We start from the raw sequence: 19,475 nt of genomic DNA, 5'->3' as shown, positions 1-19,475 counted from the left end.
GGGTGCACGTGCTGTTGTTGAGTCCTCATTTCTTTATCCTGTCCCATTACAGTGGCAGTATTTATATATAATACTGTATAATTATATGAATTTATACATTTTATACATACTTATAAAATGTATCATGTCTTTATCCTGTCCTGCTTCAGTGGCAATATGTAGTATTTTTCATATATCTATCTTCATATTTCATATTTCATATCTTCAGAGGAAGTCTTCTTTTGTTTCTTTAATAAAAAATAAAAACAATTGCAATTCATTCTTTGCAGGCCGAATGGCTCCACCTACTGATGATCTTTCTGCAAAAAAAGTGAAAGTGTCTGTTGGAGTTGCACGGAAGCAGTCAGACAATGAAGCAGAGAGCATTGCAGACGCGCTTTCTTCAACATCAAGTATTTTAGCATCAGAATTACTGGAAGATGATAAGCAAGACTCATCAAAATCATCATTCACACCTCTCCCAAAGTAATATAAACTGTAGAAGCGGTATTTTAAAATGAAATACATTAATCTTTTTAAGCTATTATAACTAAAGTTAATTTTTTAATGGTATTTTATTAATCCATTTGTGTACTTGAAGTTGTACACCTCCTCTTAGTAATGGGGTTCTCTGCTGAAGTAAATGATGCTATGCTTTTATATAAATATTACCATATATGCTGTTGTGATTACGAACTTCTAATTACCACATTTTCTTTTGGGGAGGAGTAAACCACCTTATGTTTTCTGGTGCAACATGGTCTAAAAAGCCACGTGAGTTCGTATTAAATAAGTCAGGATGTAGATTTCATGTATTTTGCTATTAAGGAATGTAGTATGTACAATGCTTTAGTTGAATGAGTATGCTTGTGTGTTTGTATATGTGTATATATAAAGCTAGGGAATTTGAGATCGCTCTAAACAGAGCATTTACATTACAAATCAGGCTAGTTTCAAATCTCAAAGCAATACTTCTCTAGAAATTACGTTTAACTGCACCTTGTTTGATGTTTTGCCATATTTGGTGTCAGCTCTCCATTATCTTCCACAGCCTGCTACCCACTAAAGAGGGAATTGCAATTTATGAGGCTGTGTTTTTCTGGTTAGAGGAAGGGTTTTCCAGAAAAATGTTACTTAAAATTGACCAGAGTTTGTGCTGAAATTCTGCCTGTATCAGGGCAGTGTGATCCTTTACTGAGGACAGTGGACTTAGTTTTTTTGAATAGCTGGCTGAAGATTCAAAGTAGTAATTTCTAGTGTAGACAGAGGTGTAGATGTTAGGTTACTGCATTACTGTAACAGCACCACACCTGGTACTACTGGGCAGCTAACTTAAAACTGCTAATAGTGTGCTGGGAGTGTTTTGATGGCAGTGTGATGGGAAATGTTGAAGTGCAGCTGTAACCTTTTCCATGAGGAAACAGTCAAGTTGAGGAATACTCTCCTGTGAAATTATTTAAGTCTTTCTGCTTATTTTTTGCAGCTGCTTTGTTGACAAAATGGGGGCCTTTTTTAAGAGGGGGAAAACCACTTTTTTGTACAGGTGATGATATAGGAATTGGGAGGAGGCGCTCACAGAAGCTGTGGAAGTGATGCATGGGTGAGAAGAGATGAGGAGCCAGCTCGTGGGGCATGGGAGGAAGGGAAGGGGGATGCAGGTATTTAGGTGGTGGACAGACAGTGTTGCAACAAAGCTAGGAGCTAGGAAAGCAGGTGAGGATAGGCCAGCCCATAGTATGTTGTCTTCTCCCCTCCTCCCCGTGGCAGGGGAAGTTCTTACTGGGTCTGCAGCACCTATATGTGTTTGTGTGTCTGCTTCAGTAGCATTTAATAACTCTTGGACTAAATAACTTCTCCATTCTCAAAAGATACAGCAGTGAACTAATGTGCTGCTTATCTGACTGTCCTTCCTGTAACATGTACGTACTCCCCTGGAAGATGAGAAACTTGGTTGTCTGGCCATCTCTTTTCATTGACCCTGAGCTTAACTGAAAAAGAAAATTCTTGACATGTCATTTCTTTTGTAAAAGAAAAATTATGATTTGCATTATCTTGCGTTGATGTATCATGTTCTAAACAAAGTGATTTTCCTGTTTGTCATTTTTTAGGTCAGAAACACCTGGTACCGTCGAATGTGAAAGTCTTTTTCTGGCACGCCTGAATTTCATCTGGAAGGGTTTTATAAATATGCCTTCAGTGGCAAAGTTTGTTATTAAGGCTTATCCAGTCTCTGGCTCTTTTGAGTATTTAACAGAGGTATTTATATTTACTGTAAAGAATGAACAATTCCTTTATTAACTTCAGCAACTTGTTTAATTTGTATGCTAATAATAGTATAATGATGAAGGGTAGTGAAGCACGATCGTTGTACTGAGTAAAGTATTTATGAGAAGACATAGGTTAGGCAATCTGTTTTATGAGTATTTTTTCAGTTTCTCCACATGGACCCATGGCTCATCAGGATGGAAGTTCTTTGATATATTTTAAGATGTTTTGCTTTCATCACAGTGTAAAATGTTTCTTGAGGATAAGCAGCCATATTTCCAGAGCTGGTTTTATAAAGGTTGAACTCTTTTTTGTTTATTATGGAGCATCTTCTGTAGTATAAAGCAGCAGGGAAAAAATAGGACAAAATTTGTTACTGAAATAACCACCTTGGTGACATCCATTTTTTAAATTAGTAGCGAGAAAATTGTAGCTCTGTTTTGAATTTTTGTTTTTGGAAGAGAAGTGTCTACTGGTGGCTTCTGTTGATGGTGTGAGAAGTCTTCTCATCTTCTACAGCAGAAACTTGCAAAACAGGGTTTATTTTTTTGCCTATCTGGTGGCAATTCTGGTCCTAACCTTCCATTGTAAGACTAAATTGCCCCTAAAAAAAATAAATTACGTAGTGTTCTCTTTAGTGTCTGAGAGGTAGGAAGAGGATGCAACTGCTTATAATAGTTGTCTTTGTGTCGTAAAATAAAAACCAGAGAGCTCATAAAGCTCAGTGCTGCTTCTTGCCAGTGACACAGAATGCATCAGCTTTCTAATTAAAAGGACTCGGGTCTTCTCTTAATGTGATTGTCTTTGCTGTAAATCTTCATTGAAGTGCAGGGCATGCACCATTTCTGCTTTATTTCAAAAAACTAGTTTTCCTTACGTGTTCCTAAAGGATTCTGCAAGTTTGTTTTTGTTGCTTGTCAATAGAGAACTCAATAGTATCCAAGAACAAATTTATGTCTATATATAAACGCCTGTGTAGGTTATTTTTTCCCCTCATGATTAAGATATTGAAAGTTTATTATATACATAGGTGTGGGGCTCTCATAGCAGTTTGATGTAACAGATAAAACTTGAGTGTTTCCAGAGCACAGTACAGTTACGTTTGCAGTTAATGTTACTGAAATAATTAATTTTGGGGAAGTATAGATGAACAGTATTGGATGATACCTAATTTAGTACAGATCATAGACTTGGCACTGAAAATCTGAATTTAAATATCCAAAATTTAAATTAATTTGTTTCTACTGTAATTTAAGAACTAAAATAACTAAGTATGTTGTGAGTATGTGAAAGAGGTACTGGATGAAGGATGTACCACAATTTTTATGTTGGATTCAGATTTCTGTTGTCCTTTCTCATAGGATTTGCCTGATAGTATTCAAGTAGGTGGCAGGATATCTCCTCACACTGTCTGGGAGTATGTAGAAAAAATCAAAGCTTCAGGGACCAAGGTAAGAGGTTTACATATTGAAGGCTTGCTGTTTAACATACATCTTAGTCACCCTAAAGATTTTTTTTTTTTTTCCCACTTTCCTTTGGAACATCTGCAAAATACGTGACACTTTAAGGATGACTCACAGTTACATTGAATGTGATGGATGGCAGCTTGTTGGCATTTATTTTCTTACTGTCTAACCTTAACCGGTCATTTGCAGTTTGAGAATACTTGTATTCCTTTGAGGCAGTAATTCATAATGAATGTTTGGACACCGCATGTTTTGAGTGTTACCCTTTCATTCTGGTACTGTCAGGGTACGCAAAACCGTCTCGGTGGTCCTATGCAGGTCGCCCTTGCGCTGGGGAGCTCAAAGTTACATAGTGTTCTCCAGATGCTGACTCAAGTGCTGGATAGACAAGAATAATCATTTCCCTTGGCATGCTGGCTGCTTCAGTTCTGACACCCAGCATGCAGTCAGATGCATCGCTGTTCCATACTCAGCTTGTCCACCAGGACCCCCGTGCCCTATTATGCCAAGCTACTTTCCAGCCAGTCAGTCCCCCAGCCTGTCCTGGTGCATGGGGTGACTCCGTCTCCAGGTGCATGATTTTGTATTTGCCTCTGCTTACCTTCACAAAGGTCAGCCCGTTTTTTCAACCTGCTGATGTCCCTCTGAGTGGCAGCCAGCCCTTCAGCATGTTGACCACTGCCCCGATTAGGTGCCATCTCAGTTCTGCAGGGGGTCTCCTTTCCCATACTCTAGGTCATCAGTTAAGCCATTAAACAGCATCATTCCAGCATTGACTCCTGAGCTGGGCTTTGGCCATGGTTCTGCGATCTGAGTACTTGGTCTTCCCCTAGTATTAATGGATATCTCAGACAGAATAGGCTGCAGAATAAAGCTTTCTAGTAATGTTAAGTGTCGGGAAGGGAATAATTACTTGGAAGCTGGCATGCTTTCCTAAAACTTGTTGTTTAGCTGGCTGATAAAATGTTGGTGATTTTGTCATGCACTGTAATTTATATTTTTATATGAAATGCTTTTTATTTGTTTTTCTCTGGTTTTCCTTAATTATTTTTGGCCCTGTTTCTGCTTTCTGTCTGCTCTGTTGTTCTCTGCCACCTTGGGGAGGCTTTTTCTCCTCTGAACTGTGCTTTTAAATAGAGAACAGTCACTAAATCAGAATTTCATAGAAAAATAATACCTGCCCATCTCTTTTCTCTTTTTGTAAACAGGAGATCTGTGTAGTTCGCTTTACCCCAGTAACTGAAGAGGATCAGATATCCTATGCATTGTTGTTCGCCTATTTCAGCAGTAGAAAACGTTACGGTGTAGCTGCCAATAACATGAAGCAGGTGAAAGATTTGTACCTCATCCCTTTAGGTTCCTCAGATAAAGTCCCACATCATCTTGTGCCTTTTGATGGGCCTGGTAAGTACAGCTTGGAATGTGGAACATTATTCTCATAACACCACTTAAAGAAGTTAACAGCAGAAATACAAGAGATAATTAAATTTAAAAACGGCAGCCATTCTGTTTGAACATGTCAGGAGTTTTCCAGAGTATTATGTTCGCTTCCTTGAAAAGATGTTAACTTCCCACTGTAAGATTATTCTGATACTTTATAAAGTATTGACCAAAAAAGTTACTGTGTGTAATTTTGTATCATGTTTACTACATTCTTCCTCTAACCCCAGGTGGCTTTGTAGATTACAATCTCAGTAAATTAAGTGATCCAAATGAGCTATGATAGTAGTTGTAGTAAGTTCCAAATTGATACTGTAGCTTTAAAATAGTATTGTTCATTATTTGAAATGCACTAATTCCTTCTTGCTCAAGTGTTCCAAACTTCCTTTAAAAAAAAAAAAAAAGTAAAAAAAAAAAAAAAAAAAAGTCATGGAAGGTTAAAAAAACCCCGCGTGGGCAAAGAAGAAAAGGTCCTGAAATGGCTCTTAGTTATTCTGCTTACACGTGAGTTATTTTGCATCAGCTTATTTTAGTTATAAAAATCTGTGAATGATTTCTTCGTTTGAGATTAGCAGGGCTGAAACGAAGAGAGGGTGAGCTACAATTCGTAACTTTTTTTGCAAGAACATAAATTATATGGAACAAAATACATAGTGAAGCAATAGCTAATAGTATACTTTGAAACACAGTGCCTTCCTGGAATGAGGGAAGCATTTTGGAAAGTCACTCTTGGTAAATCTTTGAAGAAGTATGTCTAACACAAATTGATGAGGAGATTTTTGTGGTTGCAAGTGTGCTGTTTACTCTTTTTTTTTTTTTTTTTTTTTTCTTTTCCCCACTCTTGTCCTTTGCTACCATTGTTACCAGACTGTAGCTGTGTTAGACTAACATGATGTTTAACTTCAGTGCTGCTTCTTATGTGAATAGATGTCCTATATAACTGTCTCATATTCTGCGTTTGGAAGTTGTAGTGGGTGATACAGTACTTAAAGCAGTTTTAATTTGCAGGGTATGAAGTAAAAAAAAATTGTTGGAGATACATTTTTGATTATTTTGTTTGTTGTGGTTAATGATGGACTTTTCAAATATCCTAAAATGAATAGTTTCTGTAATATATTGTAAGAGTATGTGGGTTATTTTTATTAAAATTACTGCCTTAACCAAAACATAAGGAGATGATAAATTGCTGTTACAATTTTGTACAGGGATTGAAATACATCGACCGAATTTATTACTGGGATTGATAATTCGCCAGAAAATGAAGAGGCAGATTACTGCTGTTGCAAGCGTTGCTAGTAGTTTTGTGGATGAAGCTTCTGAAAGTACATTCAGTAACTTGCCACCAGAGAAGAAGAGCAAGCCAAACAAACCTGAAATCTCTCATCATGAGTTGGCACTAGAAGAAGAAGAGGAAAATGATTTTTTTAATTCCTTCACAACTGTGCTACACAAGCAGAGAAATAAACCTCAGCAATCTAATGTAGAAGATGCTCCAGCAGTTATTGAACCATTGGTGGAAAGTACCAAACATGAACCACCAAAGCCTCTCAGATTTCTTCCTGGTGTCCTGGTTGGGTGGGAGAATCAGCCTTCCACTCTGGAGCTAGCAAATAAACCATTGCCAGTGGATGATATTCTTCAAAGCCTGTTGGGTACAACAGGGCAGGTGTATGAGCACAGCAGGTCAGAAGCAAATCCCAGTGAAGACATACCATTATTAAATGAACAGGCAACGTTAAAAGAAGAAAACATGGATGTTGCTGATGTAACTGCTGAAGTTACTGAAGCAAAGACTGGTTTGGATAATCTACAAGAGTCCACAAATGCTACTGGAACTGTGGATGCAGCAGCTGTAGGGACTTCAAGTTCTGCAAGAAGTGCTGGATCTTTGGTAGGGCTGAGTCTGAAGGGAAAACCTCCAGATGTCTCCACAGAAGCATTTTTAGCAAATTTATCTGCTCAGTCACAGAATAAAGAAACTGAAGAAAGTAAAGAAAATGATACAAAGAGGCAGTTACCTGACAAGGATAACATTATACAGGAAGTTAGAAGGACCACAAGTTCCAGCTTTCCTTCTTCCTCATCCAATGCAGGGAAAAAACCCAATGAGAACAGCGTTAGTGTAGGCTCTGGTGAAGGTACCACTGCTAATACCGCTAAATCACCGCCCTTTATTAATCTTAAGAGAGACCCACGACAGGCAGCCGGACGAAGCCAGCAGACTAATGCTTCAGAAAACAAGGAAGGAGATGCTAGCAGAAATGAGGACCGACAGAATGCTTCAGGAAGTGATCAAATGGAACCAGAGAATAAACAGTCTTCTGGAGAAGTGGGCTTAACCCTGTATCAAAGTGATGTGCAAACCAATGAGACACAGTACAGTTCAACTGCAACAAAAGCAGATAACGCGGTTGCGTCACAAGCGGAAGATACCACACGGTCACAGGAAGATGTAGTGATGCAAAACATCGAAACGGTGAACTCATTTAGAAGAGGACCAGCAGCAACCTCATCTCATTTTGAAACCGAAAACTCTTCTCGTTCTGAATTTATTTCCAAAGTCCCAAGCCCTATTACAAGTGGCAGCTTCTCATCTGTTAGACCTCCACAGCAGAATTTTCAGCATCCTAAATCTAATCCACCTGGATTTCAGTTTCAGGCTCCTGCACCTCATAACTTCCCTCCCCAAAACAACCCTATGTTTGGATTTCCACCTCATTTACCACCTCCACTTCTTCCTCCTCCTGGCTTTGGCTTTCCTCAAAATCCGATGATGCCATGGCCACCAGTAGCTCATTTATCAGGTCAGCCACCACACTATGCTGGACCCATTGCACAAGGGCTACCAGTGGCTCACAAACAATCAAGATTTTTGGGGCCAGAAAACTTTTTTCAGAGTAAAGACAGTAGGAGACCAGAAAGACGTCACAGCGATCCTTGGGGCAGACAAGAACAGCATTTGGAGAGAGGGTTCAGTAGAGGAAAAAATGATCAACATAGACAAAGATTTTACAGTGAATCCCACCACCAAAAGAAAGACAGACATGAAAAAGAGTGGAACAATGAAAAATACTGGGAACAAGATTCTGAAAGAAATAGACGCAGAGACAGAAACCAGGAAAAAGAGAGAGAGAGGAAGAGTAGAGAGGAAGGACAAAGAGACAAAGAGAGATTGCGATCTCCACACAGTGATAGGGCTGCTGATGGAAAAAGCCCCAGAGAGACTAGAAATCCAGAGAAAAAGACAGAGAAGCCTAAAAGTGAAGAACAGGCTCATGAAAAAGATAAGGAGAAGGAGAAAAGCAAAGAGAAGCATAGAGAACGAGAAAGTGAAAAGAGCAGAGAGAGACATAGGGACCACAGTGACAGAACTAAAAGCAAAAGGTAAAAAGATGCAGGCAGTCTTTTAAAATCCTATTTAAATAAACTGTTAGAGTAATGTCGTAAAACTTTGTATAAAAAAACAAAAGCCTGCTAGGATTGTGCCATCTTTTTTATTCAGTGTTGGTGTTTTGCAGAAACAAGTCTGTGTTTTGGTACCACTTGACGTACCGATACTCATCCTTTTTTTCATTATACCAACTCTCGCTAGAAGTAGGAATTTAATATTTTTAAAAATTTTACATTGCTGTATATTCAAAATTTTACAGATTTCTTTTATTAATATGCAATAAAGGCTTAGAAATTTTCTTAGCTGATGAAGTTGGCTTTAGTCGAGTCTGCAATATAGTTGCTGCCTTTGGTAATTTGTGCTCTCTTCTGTTTTAAGATGCTCTGATAATTTTAAAGGTGAATTTCATACAATAACCTTCTTTTTAAATTGCACTGTTTTTAAAGACTGTAGCAAAGCCTCAGAATCCACACGCATTACAACAAAATATAGTATGCTCAGTGGTGTGAAGAGTTTTTTTTTTTAAATTATTCAGTAGTACAATAAAATAATTCAAGTGTATTTCATTAGTTTTTCAAGTATTTCTTAAAGCATCTGAAGCAGTTTGTGACCAGAAATTGGAAGGCTGAGCTGCTCGAATGTTATTGCTTTAAGCTGCACTTATTTTAATAAGAAAGCCTTTTTAACCTAAATTCTTGAAAATATTATTTGTAGTAGTAAATTCATTTCTCCCACCACTTTCCATGCTTCAAAAACTTGAATACCTAAGCTTGTACATTACTTTGTGTTTTGCTATCCTTTTTACTGTAAAATGTAAATATTTTAAGGGATATTTTGATTCTAAAATGATAAAACTTTCTCACATACTGTGTGTGTTTGATTTCATAGGTGTGACACTGTAGGCTAAATGGATATAGCAGACAGTCACGGAATGCACATCTCTTGTACACTTCATGGCTTGGTTGTTTTGAGTTTTGAGGGGCGCAAGTGGGGAGAAGGGCAGAAGTGTGTTTGTACCCTTGGGACTTCTATTACGTTGATACTTTGTAGTGACTACCGCCCAGTGATGCAAAACAAAAAGCCAAAAAAAAAGCAAACCTGAAACCAAACTAAAATCTCCTGCTCTTATACTGCTTAAAATACACAGGTTATTTTGTTGAGTCTGTCAGCAACAACAAAAATATTCCACCATATAAAGAAAAACTTGGGTTTATTCTGGTTTTTTCAGTATTCTGTTTTTCACTTTGAGAACATGACCTTATGTGCTGAGGTAGGTAGGATTTTGCACTTTGCTATAGAAGAGTCTCTTCTTTCCAGAAAGTTCTTTCCAGTTTTAACAGCACACTAATTGTTTTAATTATGAATATATTTTAAGGTAAAATTTCATGTGGATACCTTGCGGTTAGCTTTATAGTCAAATTGACTAAAATTAAAAATCTTACACCGGATAAAGGGGGTGGTGGACTTTTATTATGTAATGTTTCTTAGACTTATAATTGAGAAGATTCATAAAGGAAAACCCCCTTGGTTTGCTAGTAACTGGAAGCAGTATTTGAACTTCTAACAACTTTTATAGCATGATAACATGACATGATTAAATTAGTCCTTTCCAAATTGATTCCATGGTCTGTATAGCAGTAGTGCCATTGAATATATCTGATAGTATTATGCATGTGTTGTGGTGTTTAAATATTTACATCAGAGTTCTTTAGACACAGAAGTGCACCAAAGCATTGTTCTGGTTTTTGGAGTAAGTTTTAAGTGGGCAGCTCTGTTTGTGAAGAGTTTCTTTTGACTTCAAAAAGAGTTCAAAAGTAGCCTGCTCCTGGTGCACTGGTGATATGTCTATCACATTTGCATCCATTTGTGCTTTAAAAATGAACTGGGAACAGTGAAAATTACTCCTGTCTGTACGGAAGGGACGGGAATGCTTTCTGCTAGAACTACCAGAAAGAATTTGTTTGGAAAGAATATGTAAACATTTTCCAGGTTTGCCAAGTGCTTTACTACCTGCCTCGTGTATGTAGAACCTGAAGAGAGCTGCAGTAAAATAGCAAAAAAATTGAGGGAGGGTTTTGTTCAGAGTTTAAATTAACAAGCAGCAACAATTTCCAGGATTTGGTCCTAGAATCTGAGTTAGTGTAATGGGAATAAATCCCACTACTACAGGAATAAAGGATTTTGTCTTCTCCATTGCCTTCAGTCACTCTCCTTCCAACGCTCGTGTCAGCTGGAAGTACTCTTGATTATTTGTTACTTGTTCTACACTGCATCACCGCTCAGACCACAAAAAGCGGTGTGCACTGATGAGGACTGGCAGTACACCAGGAGCCCCAGAGAGAACAGGATAAACCCTAAATACTCTCCCTTCCCCAGCATCACATGGCCATAAAAGGCCCTCCTAAGAGAAACTGGAAGAGGAGAAGAATCTGGGGCCAGCTCACATACCAAACAGGCTTTGTGAGCTGCCTGTTGGGAAGAGGGGAAGAAGCTCTGTTGCATCAGGCTCATTGCTTGAGGGCTCAGAGCAGCTGAAGAGGATAGAAAGAGCCATACCAAGATGTTTGCAGATACTTATTGAAACGTCTTGGGGTAGTTCCATCACCCACCCATCCCTTAGTTATCTTCAAGTCATCTGTAACTGCCCTGGCAGTGCTTTTGTTGCTACATACTGAATATGGTTCTGTGGAAACAAATGTGCGTCACCTGTTTTTACTGTGCTTATTGTTTCTGCTTTGTAGCTGCTTTATGGAAAGACCAAAAAAAATCAAAAGAGTTACTTATTTCTGATAGGTACCCACTGAAGACTTGTATTCGGAGACATGATGGTTTATTATGTGCTTTTGAGCAACAGTAAAGTAAAAAAGGAAAAAACAGGAATCAATCACTACTATTTTTATTTAAGTAGTTTAGTTATACAGTAAACCAGCAGTCAAATAAGAAATCTAGATACCATCATAAATAATTCAAGCACAGTAAAATAGAACTTGATTTGTTTTTATTGCTCACTGAAGTAGAATATAACTAAGCTTTTTCAGAAGGAATACTTGCATTTATATGAAAAGCTGTATTTATAAATTAATTGAAACTCTAGGCATGGGAATTCAATTTACTGTGGCCAAAAACTTTGTCTAGTGAAATTTCAAAATCTCATGTAGGGGCATGCAAGCCAGAAAAGTATAGCTAAAACAAAGCAGTTCTTAGACTTTCTAGTTTTTAAGTTGTTAGGAATAGAAGTTATTTGTAGGCTGACTGCCACATTTCCACATTCCAGATGTGAATGGTTAAAATAAAGTTTTCGTGTGGTCAGATAGGGGAGATCTCTGCTGGAGAGAAACAGCGGGTATATTTTATATCTGTTCAATAATTAAGTGAAGTCTCTTCTGCTCTTAAAGTCGTTCTTTAGTATTTTAGCATCAAGACAGGCTCAAGTTTTGCCCTTTTTACACAAATGTATACACAATGGATAGAAACTCGGAAGGGAGGGAGAACAGCTTCATTACAAGAATAGAGTCTTTGTGCACTTAAGTGATCGCAGCTGTTAAATTTTAAAAAAAAATCTCATTATGATAAACATGTACTTTTTGCCCCAAGTATACATCCCCCCCCCCCCCCCCCATTTCAGTTTGCACACTTGATGTTAATGTTACAAAACTGTAAGAGAAACTGCATTCTAATTTCAAGAGTTTTGGAAAAACAGGTAAATTGTCTGTTCTCATAAAGTGAGACAATTCCAGACAATACTGGAATGATGGTTGGCTTTATAAGCTAATTACTACCTGTTTGCCTACAAAACTATTTACAGCACAAGAAAAGAAAGAACTGCAGACTTTCCCATTATTTTAAAGTAAATACTGAAGAATATGTGTTAGTACTTTGAGTAAAACATCTGATCACATTTAATATATACTATTAATACTCCACATTTAAAAAAAAGGAAGTAGGGACAATTTTTTTAAGTGCTTTCTTCTGTTGGTTTCTGAGTCTTGCACTACCAGCTAACCGAATAAGCAGGAGGAAAAGGAAATTTATCACTTTGAAAGTCTTAAACAGTTTTTCAATTAATTTCCAGAATTTCCATTGTAAACATTATACCCTTCTGCTTTCATTAGCTGAATCTTTGTAGAATCTTGGAAGAGCACAACATCTTTAATTTTACCAATGAATTCCTTCTGAAAAAGCCCTGTAGTGACTGTATTGACTTTCCTGCCAATTTCAAACCCACCAAAATAACAAATGCCACCATAGTTTAAAGCGGTGTATTTTCTGTGTGGATCAATATCTTCAAAAAGGATTAGCTCCTCATCAAGATAGACTTTAATACAAGTTTGGTTTTGAACTACAGTAACAAAGTGCCATCTTTCATCACAACAGGTGGAGTACTTGCTATGAATTAGAGGAACAGAGATTCTTTCTCCAAGATTAATCACAACTTTTAATCTTCCATTGGCAAGACCAATGGCAAGGAAATCATTATCTTCATCTTCACCTTTTCCCATCCATACTATTAAACCTTCAGTTTGATTGGTAGTGAAATTTAAAGAAATGCGGCTATGCTGGAGGTCTCTTTTTCCATAATAAGGATCTGTGTATTTGATGTAGGAGCTTCCAATGAACTTTGCTATGAAAAACTTGATTTTGCTGTCGCAGTACTTACCTGACCAGCCTAGCGCGCATACACAGATATATGAAAATAAAGTAGGTTGAGGAATACAGAGAGCGTGAGACCCACATCTGTTTTGTGAACAGTGAATAGATTGTTCACATGTCCTCCCTATCCAGTCCTGTGGGCAAGAACAAGAAAAGCCTGAATTTTCAACTTGACACGTTCCATTATTTTTGCACACTGTGTACCCACAAACTGTTCCGTCACAGTCACCAATGTTGGCTCCGCCTTTGGCATCAGTCACGGTAAGCTTCAGTTCCCTGTTGTTTATAACAATTTCTCGTATACAACCAGTGAAACTGGTGGGTTCATTTTCTACTGCCATTGAATTCACAAGGCTTAAGGAGGACACCCCTCCAACAAAAAAATCTGTGTGCGTGTCGAGCGCGTTCATTCCAGGACTAGCTTTTTGAGTAATGTTGATGCCATCCAGGTCCAGGTAGGCTTCATTACCGACTCTTCCTGCTTTGAGTGAATGCCATGTATTTCCGTTCACATGGACCTTCTGAAAGGTCTGTAGGATGACTGTCTTGTCTCCAAGATTGTAACGTAACTGTAGAAATCCATTTATTAATGATATACATAGAAAGTCACCTGTAAAAAACAGTACAAAACAGTTTCAGTTTTTAGAGGCAGCACACCGAAGAACAGCATACTCATCATCCTGATGCTTCCATGCTTGTGCTTCCCCAATTCAGTAAATTACTTTCACTAGCCTTGTACCATCGTATCTAAATCACAAAGTGAAATGTTCCATGATGAGCTTCTCATGGCCATTTTTTTTTATTATTGCAAACAGCTCACGTTTGCTTCAAATACTAGGCAAATGTAAGGTAGAAGGAAACAGGAGTGCTTTGGCATCCAGGGAATGTGGGTTGATGTTACAAAAAAGAACACAGTTTTGGCCATGTTACAAATGCCAGAATATTCTCAGTTTCCATTGCTGAATAAATGCTTGATGGATTTGTCAGCTTAATGCACTGAAGGTTTGTCTGCACCACAGATGCTCTGCGTTCCCTGAGCTGCTTTTTGTAATGGGGATGTTTTGGGTTTAATAATCTGACAGCTGTAGGAACAGATAAGCTTTTTATTGACTTGTTCTTCTGGAGGCGTCTGTGACAGAAGCTATTAGGAGGGAGTTACCTTTTCTTGTACTACCAGTGTTTCTGGCCTTGCAGGCAATATGAAAGGAGAGAGAGTCCCACTTTGATCTATACTTTAAAACATGAAGAAGAAAAACTGGGAAAGGTTTAGGACATGGGAACTGGAAGGAAAGGTATGTAAGGGCACAGATAGAGGCTAGTAAGGGTAGGTCACCGGGAGATGGACGAGGACAGCAGGCAAGTCTGCAAATGAGAGTGACATTTTCAAACGTTTTTGTTGTTTGCCTGTTTGCAGGCAACTTAAGTTTGCAACTTAACTTTTATATTGCTTTTGGAAATAGTAGGCGTCAGGTTGGGGTTTTTTTAGAAATACCAATTAAACATGTTTGTTAAATTTGAATGTAAGCTTTCTCTTAATAGTTACCATAAACCTTAAGTTTCATGTAGTATTTTACTAATGAAGAAATACTTTTAAATCTGGAAAGTACAATTTCCTTAAAGATTCAGCGTTCTTAAGGGTGGACCCGTTTGTAGAATGATGAAGTTTGCTTACCCAGGGGTTTACTTCTTGAGTATTTCTAACCCTGTAGTTGCATTGCCTTTAGTGAAGTTAAAAATGAATGGCTTAATTTACTGGAGGCTTGTGAAAATTACTCAGATTATAGCTCTCTTTCCAGCAGTAGTTCAGATTACCTTTGAGGCAGGGTGGAGATGTTTCAGTTGTATTAGTGGCTGTAGAGCCACATGCTTTGGGCCTCACCTTCCCTGCCGCAGACACCCATGGGAAGAATGAGCAGGCTCTTCCTTCGTTCAGCTCTGGTCCAGTGATGGCAGAGGACTTCCTTCTAGCTCGCTAGTTCCAGTTCTGATGATTTGTTTTACTTCCCTGTGTTTAGTGTTCTTTTTGAGTACTTTGTTTCTACATTTTTTCCTCACTCATGGTTTCACTTGTTCAGTGATGTGGCTTTCGGTTTGCTTAATTCTTCAGTGCTTAGTTTGAATGCAGTCATCTGGCTTGTTTGTTTGAGCAATGTACGTAACCTGCTTGTCTATTTCTTTTATCAGGATCTCAGTCCCAGGGTAAGAAAGGAACATCAGAAAAAGTTTCTGAACAACCTCTTTGGCAGTGTTCAATCCCCTCTCCTACACAGACTTACAGACTTGGATAAGGACATGAGCACTCACTCTTTGCTGTCTAGGACGAAGGAAAACATCTGGCCAGGGTTGCTTCCTCATCTGTCTTGTAACCAAGAGCTGGAGAAGCTGGAAGTTCTCCGAGACTTGCTGGCCTGCAAGTTTTTTGGTAGCTTTGCACATTTGACAGTGATCTGTCTGAGATGACATTAGACAGTAGTGCTTCAGTGATGTCTAGGCAAACGATGACACAGGTTCAGCAATTAGGCATAGTGCTTCTGACTCAAGCCTAATGATGCCTGTTGCTAATGTACTTGCAGTCAGTTTTGTAGTTGTATTTAGTCTTAGTATAAGAGCAAATCTGTGTTACTGCACCTGGTGTCTACGGTGTGAAGAGAGGTTATGGCTGAGCACTCTGGATCACATTCTAGCACAAATCTATGCTTGTCTTCTCTTCAAATTGGAGTAACTTCCTTTTCTGCTAGTTTGAACAAGCCCAGCACTTTCTAGTTTCACCTCAACCTGAGGCTCTCAAGGCATTTTCTTACTCCCTTGGTTAGACCCTCTTTTCACAGATAACTTGCCATTTTAGTCTTTGCAAGAACAGCAGAGTGTTGAGATACATTTTATGATGTGGGTGTTGATCCCAGGGTTCAGCTCAGTATTTCTCCATGAAGATTCTCATGCCATAGGTACTGCTCAGGGGCAACTGGCTGAAAACATTTTAGGACTAATGTAAAGTGCTGTGTGTCCATGAAAATTCCTCTGAGAGTGAAGGCAAATTATGGGCTTGTCTTTGTTCCTCTTCACTTTAGCAACCAGTGATATTTTCAACAAAGGACCTCAATCTGCCCTGTCTGTGAAGGACAAGCTGCACAGCTGAAGCCTGTGCAGGCCTATGCCATCACAGGAACTGTATCACCATTGTAAGCAAACAGCATTCTTGGCACTGAATTTCTCCTCTCAACAGGTCTTGGTATGGGAGATGATGAAGCAAGGTGGTTTCCACTGTTTCAGTATGAGCATTACTCAAACCTGTCCCATACGTCCCTAACCAGGGCCAAAGACCTTTCTGAGGAAGTTTCGTTTTGTTACGTGTGAAGGAGATGACATCCTCAGTTTTTCCAGGACTAGACTTCATAGCTAGTCCCTACTTTGTAGAAAATGTGACCTACACACAGGACACACAACTTTGCTTCCAGCTTTTTAGTTTAGCATCTCATCTAATACGGACTGTTTCTCCCCATCAGTAGTATCACAAAAATAGAGAGACTCCTGAGGTAGGTACTGGCAGTCATTCTTTTGCCCAACCTGTTGGATGGTGTGCAAGGAACTGTGAGGCAATCCGTATGAGTAAGGTTGAGTCTTACATAGCTTAGCTGTGGCTTGAAACTGCAACACGTCAAGAACCTGGGTGTTCAACATCATCTTCAGTGGTTACAGCATTCAGTTCTGTTCTGATGCATCTTCCTGCCCCTGTCATATCCCCTGTTTCAATAAAATAGAGAGGTGGAGGGTTTTTTTGTTTGTTTGGGTGTTGGTTTGGGTTTTTTTTTAGCCCAAATGCTCAAAGATAGTTTCCTTGTCGTCTTAGGGGAAGGGGATTTTGTAGCAGGTGTTGCCTTAAGGAAGGAATTGTTCTGGAGTTAAAATAGCACTTTTACTTGCAAACCCTAGTTCAGGTGTTTCACCAAATTGCTGAAGGTCAAAGTTGCTCCACCTCAGGGTGGTCTCTATTCCATAGTAGAAGCCAGCACTCAAAACAGTTACCAGTTTTAATTCATCACTTTAATTTTCAGGTTTCCCTTATGTGCACAAGTCTCACCTATTCCCATGTCAAATGTCAACATTTTCAGAGCCAAGTCAACTCTGTGTCCTGAGCAGTCAGAACACTCCCTAAAACTGGGAGTTTATGAGAAGTCTCCTGTAAGTACATCCAGCTACTTCTGTGAGATCTAGAGTATCTATGATACCTGCTTAGATGACTTTATGATAAATTCTGAGTGCATCACATTTTCAGCTTGTTGCTACTCTGAATAGATGTGTAAGTCTGTAAGCAAATTGGTTACAGTCACACAGTCAAATTTTAGATTCTCCCAAAAGGTGACAATGCTCTTTCATGTTCAGCCTTTATCTAGACATGCAGGTGTGTCTGTATATCCCTGTCTTTGAGAGGGAATCATGCTTAACCAGTATCATGTCACCATGTTTTTATGCTACCACAGGAAATACATCCACATTGCAACGTGTCAAAACGCTGTACAGTTGGAAATGCGCGCTAGGAATGCTACACTATTTTGAGATTTGTGCCAGAAGCATTCCCATGTGTAACAAATGTGATAGTGTTAAATTTACACGGCTGTGTTGGGCAAAGATCTCTGCAGTTACTGCCTTCACTATCTAATCTGCCTAATGCCAACATATTTCCTAGGAGCACCGAAGACAATGTCAGAGGATCTTAGGCTGGCAGACCACGTGCAGGGAGGGTATTTTGGACGTTATTTGTAACATTTCTCTTTCAGGGTTTCCTCCCCACGGTGACTCAAAGTCTACCCTTGTGGTCCGTGTGTATGCAAAGCCTTTATTATCTGTTAGACTACCTGAATTTAGTCCTACGCTTCACTGCAAATTAACAGTAAGAAGGATTTCCCACTAGTGTTTAAGGCCAAAGGAGCTTCCAGAACATCCTATTAAGTAACTATGGAAACAGTGGATGCAGTCTGCTAGTTAGTGGCTTTCCACCTTTTTAAGGCCATTGTCATGTCCCTAGCAGTACAGAGATGCAAGTCTCTTGAGGGCTCCCTGTCTGCTCAGGATTCACCGATTAATTCCTGGACCTCTGAAGGTCTGGGTTCCCTTATGAAGACACATAAGATACCTGCTGCTTGTCCTTTTTCTCATCCAGCGTTACTAAGCAGAAGCCTCTATGCTATGCTGGGGACAGAGACTTTGAGAGTGCAGTGCTTCAGCGGCTTCTGCAGAGTAGGTGTTTCAAGAGCTGTAGGCAGCGGTTTCCTGGTTACAGAACATCTGTAGTCTCAGTTCCTTCAGCCGTTTCAGAGCCCTGAGATGGCATCTCTGGATCTATGTTTGCTGGCTTCAGTCTATGCCTTCTGTTGCTTTTACCAGTCCTCTAGCTCAAGGCGTCCAGAATGTTGGTTTCTATTACTGTGGTATCGAGTAGCATTTCCCCTTCTCTCCTTCCACCTTCTTTTTCAGAAACATTTATTGATCATTGGCACCATCTCCGTGATGGAGTGAACATTTCAACCTTATATTCACATAAGCAGTAACATTCACAGGAATCATTCCCAGTTAATGAAAACTCTTGCTGTTGCTTGGTTTCAAGTATGTGCTCATCTTCACTCTTAAGTTGACCTCTTTAAGCCACCATAATTAAGTGCCTTTGTCTCCCACAGTATTATTACCTCATGTTGGTATGATACATCCTATAACTATCACAGCTCCAGATGTATCTTCGCTCACTGCTCTTTCCTGCCTTGCTGAACTCTGTTCACATTGCTTTCATTCTTCCTTTTTTCATCATCCTCTTCACACTTTTGCTTTTACCATGCTATCCTGTATCATTTTCCATGGACACAATCATGTCCTCTTACGCTGTGACCCTTTATGTATTCTTCCAGGAGCAGAACTTTTCTTGTCTACTAGGGGTTGAAATAGCCATGTCAGCCTCCAGCTGAACGGCTGTACTCTAGGGCCAAGGAAGGTGGTGCACTGTGGTCTCCATGTGAGAGGGAACCTAACTGACCAGTAGCTGTCCTTCACAGCTGTGTCCTGGCATTTCCAGGAGCCAGAATAAGGCCCAAGGCCAAGGAGAGACAGCGAAGCAGAAGAGGGAGGGCTATAAATTGGTACAACAAGGGAAAGAAAGACAGAGAGATGAGCCTTATTCCCACCCTTCTGCAGCCTCTGCTGCTAACTGCTAGCCAATAATATGTTGGCATGGTTGAAATTCGTTGTTCTCAGCTTAATCTATTTCTCTTGTTGCCTTCCTTGTTTTTAGGGGTTTG

The 19,475-nt window shown here is 39.2% G+C and overlaps 2 protein-coding genes across 7 annotated transcripts in view; one reads left to right on the top strand and one right to left on the bottom strand.

Moving 5' to 3' along the window:
* PHF3 (PHD finger protein 3) overlaps window positions 1-9,407 on the top strand; it is a 53,547-nt gene extending 44,140 nt beyond the window's left edge. For all 6 annotated transcript variants that reach the window (XM_040598779.1, XM_040598783.1, XM_040598781.1 and 3 more), the window contains 5 exons: window positions 270-465; window positions 2,088-2,235; window positions 3,606-3,695; window positions 4,919-5,114; window positions 6,356-9,407. In XM_040598779.1, the coding sequence (XP_040454713.1) occupies window positions 270-465; window positions 2,088-2,235; window positions 3,606-3,695; window positions 4,919-5,114; window positions 6,356-8,538 (2,813 nt within the window). In that variant the 3' untranslated portion in view covers window positions 8,539-9,407. The remainder of the gene's footprint in view (window positions 1-269; window positions 466-2,087; window positions 2,236-3,605; window positions 3,696-4,918; window positions 5,115-6,355) is intronic.
* Window positions 9,408-9,549: 142 nt separating this feature from the next.
* EYS (eyes shut homolog) overlaps window positions 9,550-19,475 on the bottom strand; it is an 867,458-nt gene continuing 857,532 nt past the window's right edge. Inside the window, exon 47 of the mRNA XM_040598785.1 lies at window positions 9,550-13,801. Coding sequence (XP_040454719.1) covers window positions 12,603-13,801 — 1,199 coding nt within the window. The 3' untranslated portion in view covers window positions 9,550-12,602. The remainder of the gene's footprint in view (window positions 13,802-19,475) is intronic.

The sequence above is a fragment of the Falco naumanni genome, chromosome 6, assembly GCF_017639655.2.
Source record: "Falco naumanni isolate bFalNau1 chromosome 6, bFalNau1.pat, whole genome shotgun sequence".
Taxonomy (NCBI): Eukaryota; Metazoa; Chordata; class Aves; order Falconiformes; family Falconidae; genus Falco; species Falco naumanni.
Note: the sequence above shows the minus strand (reverse complement) of the source record. Positions and strands in the feature narration are given on the sequence as shown.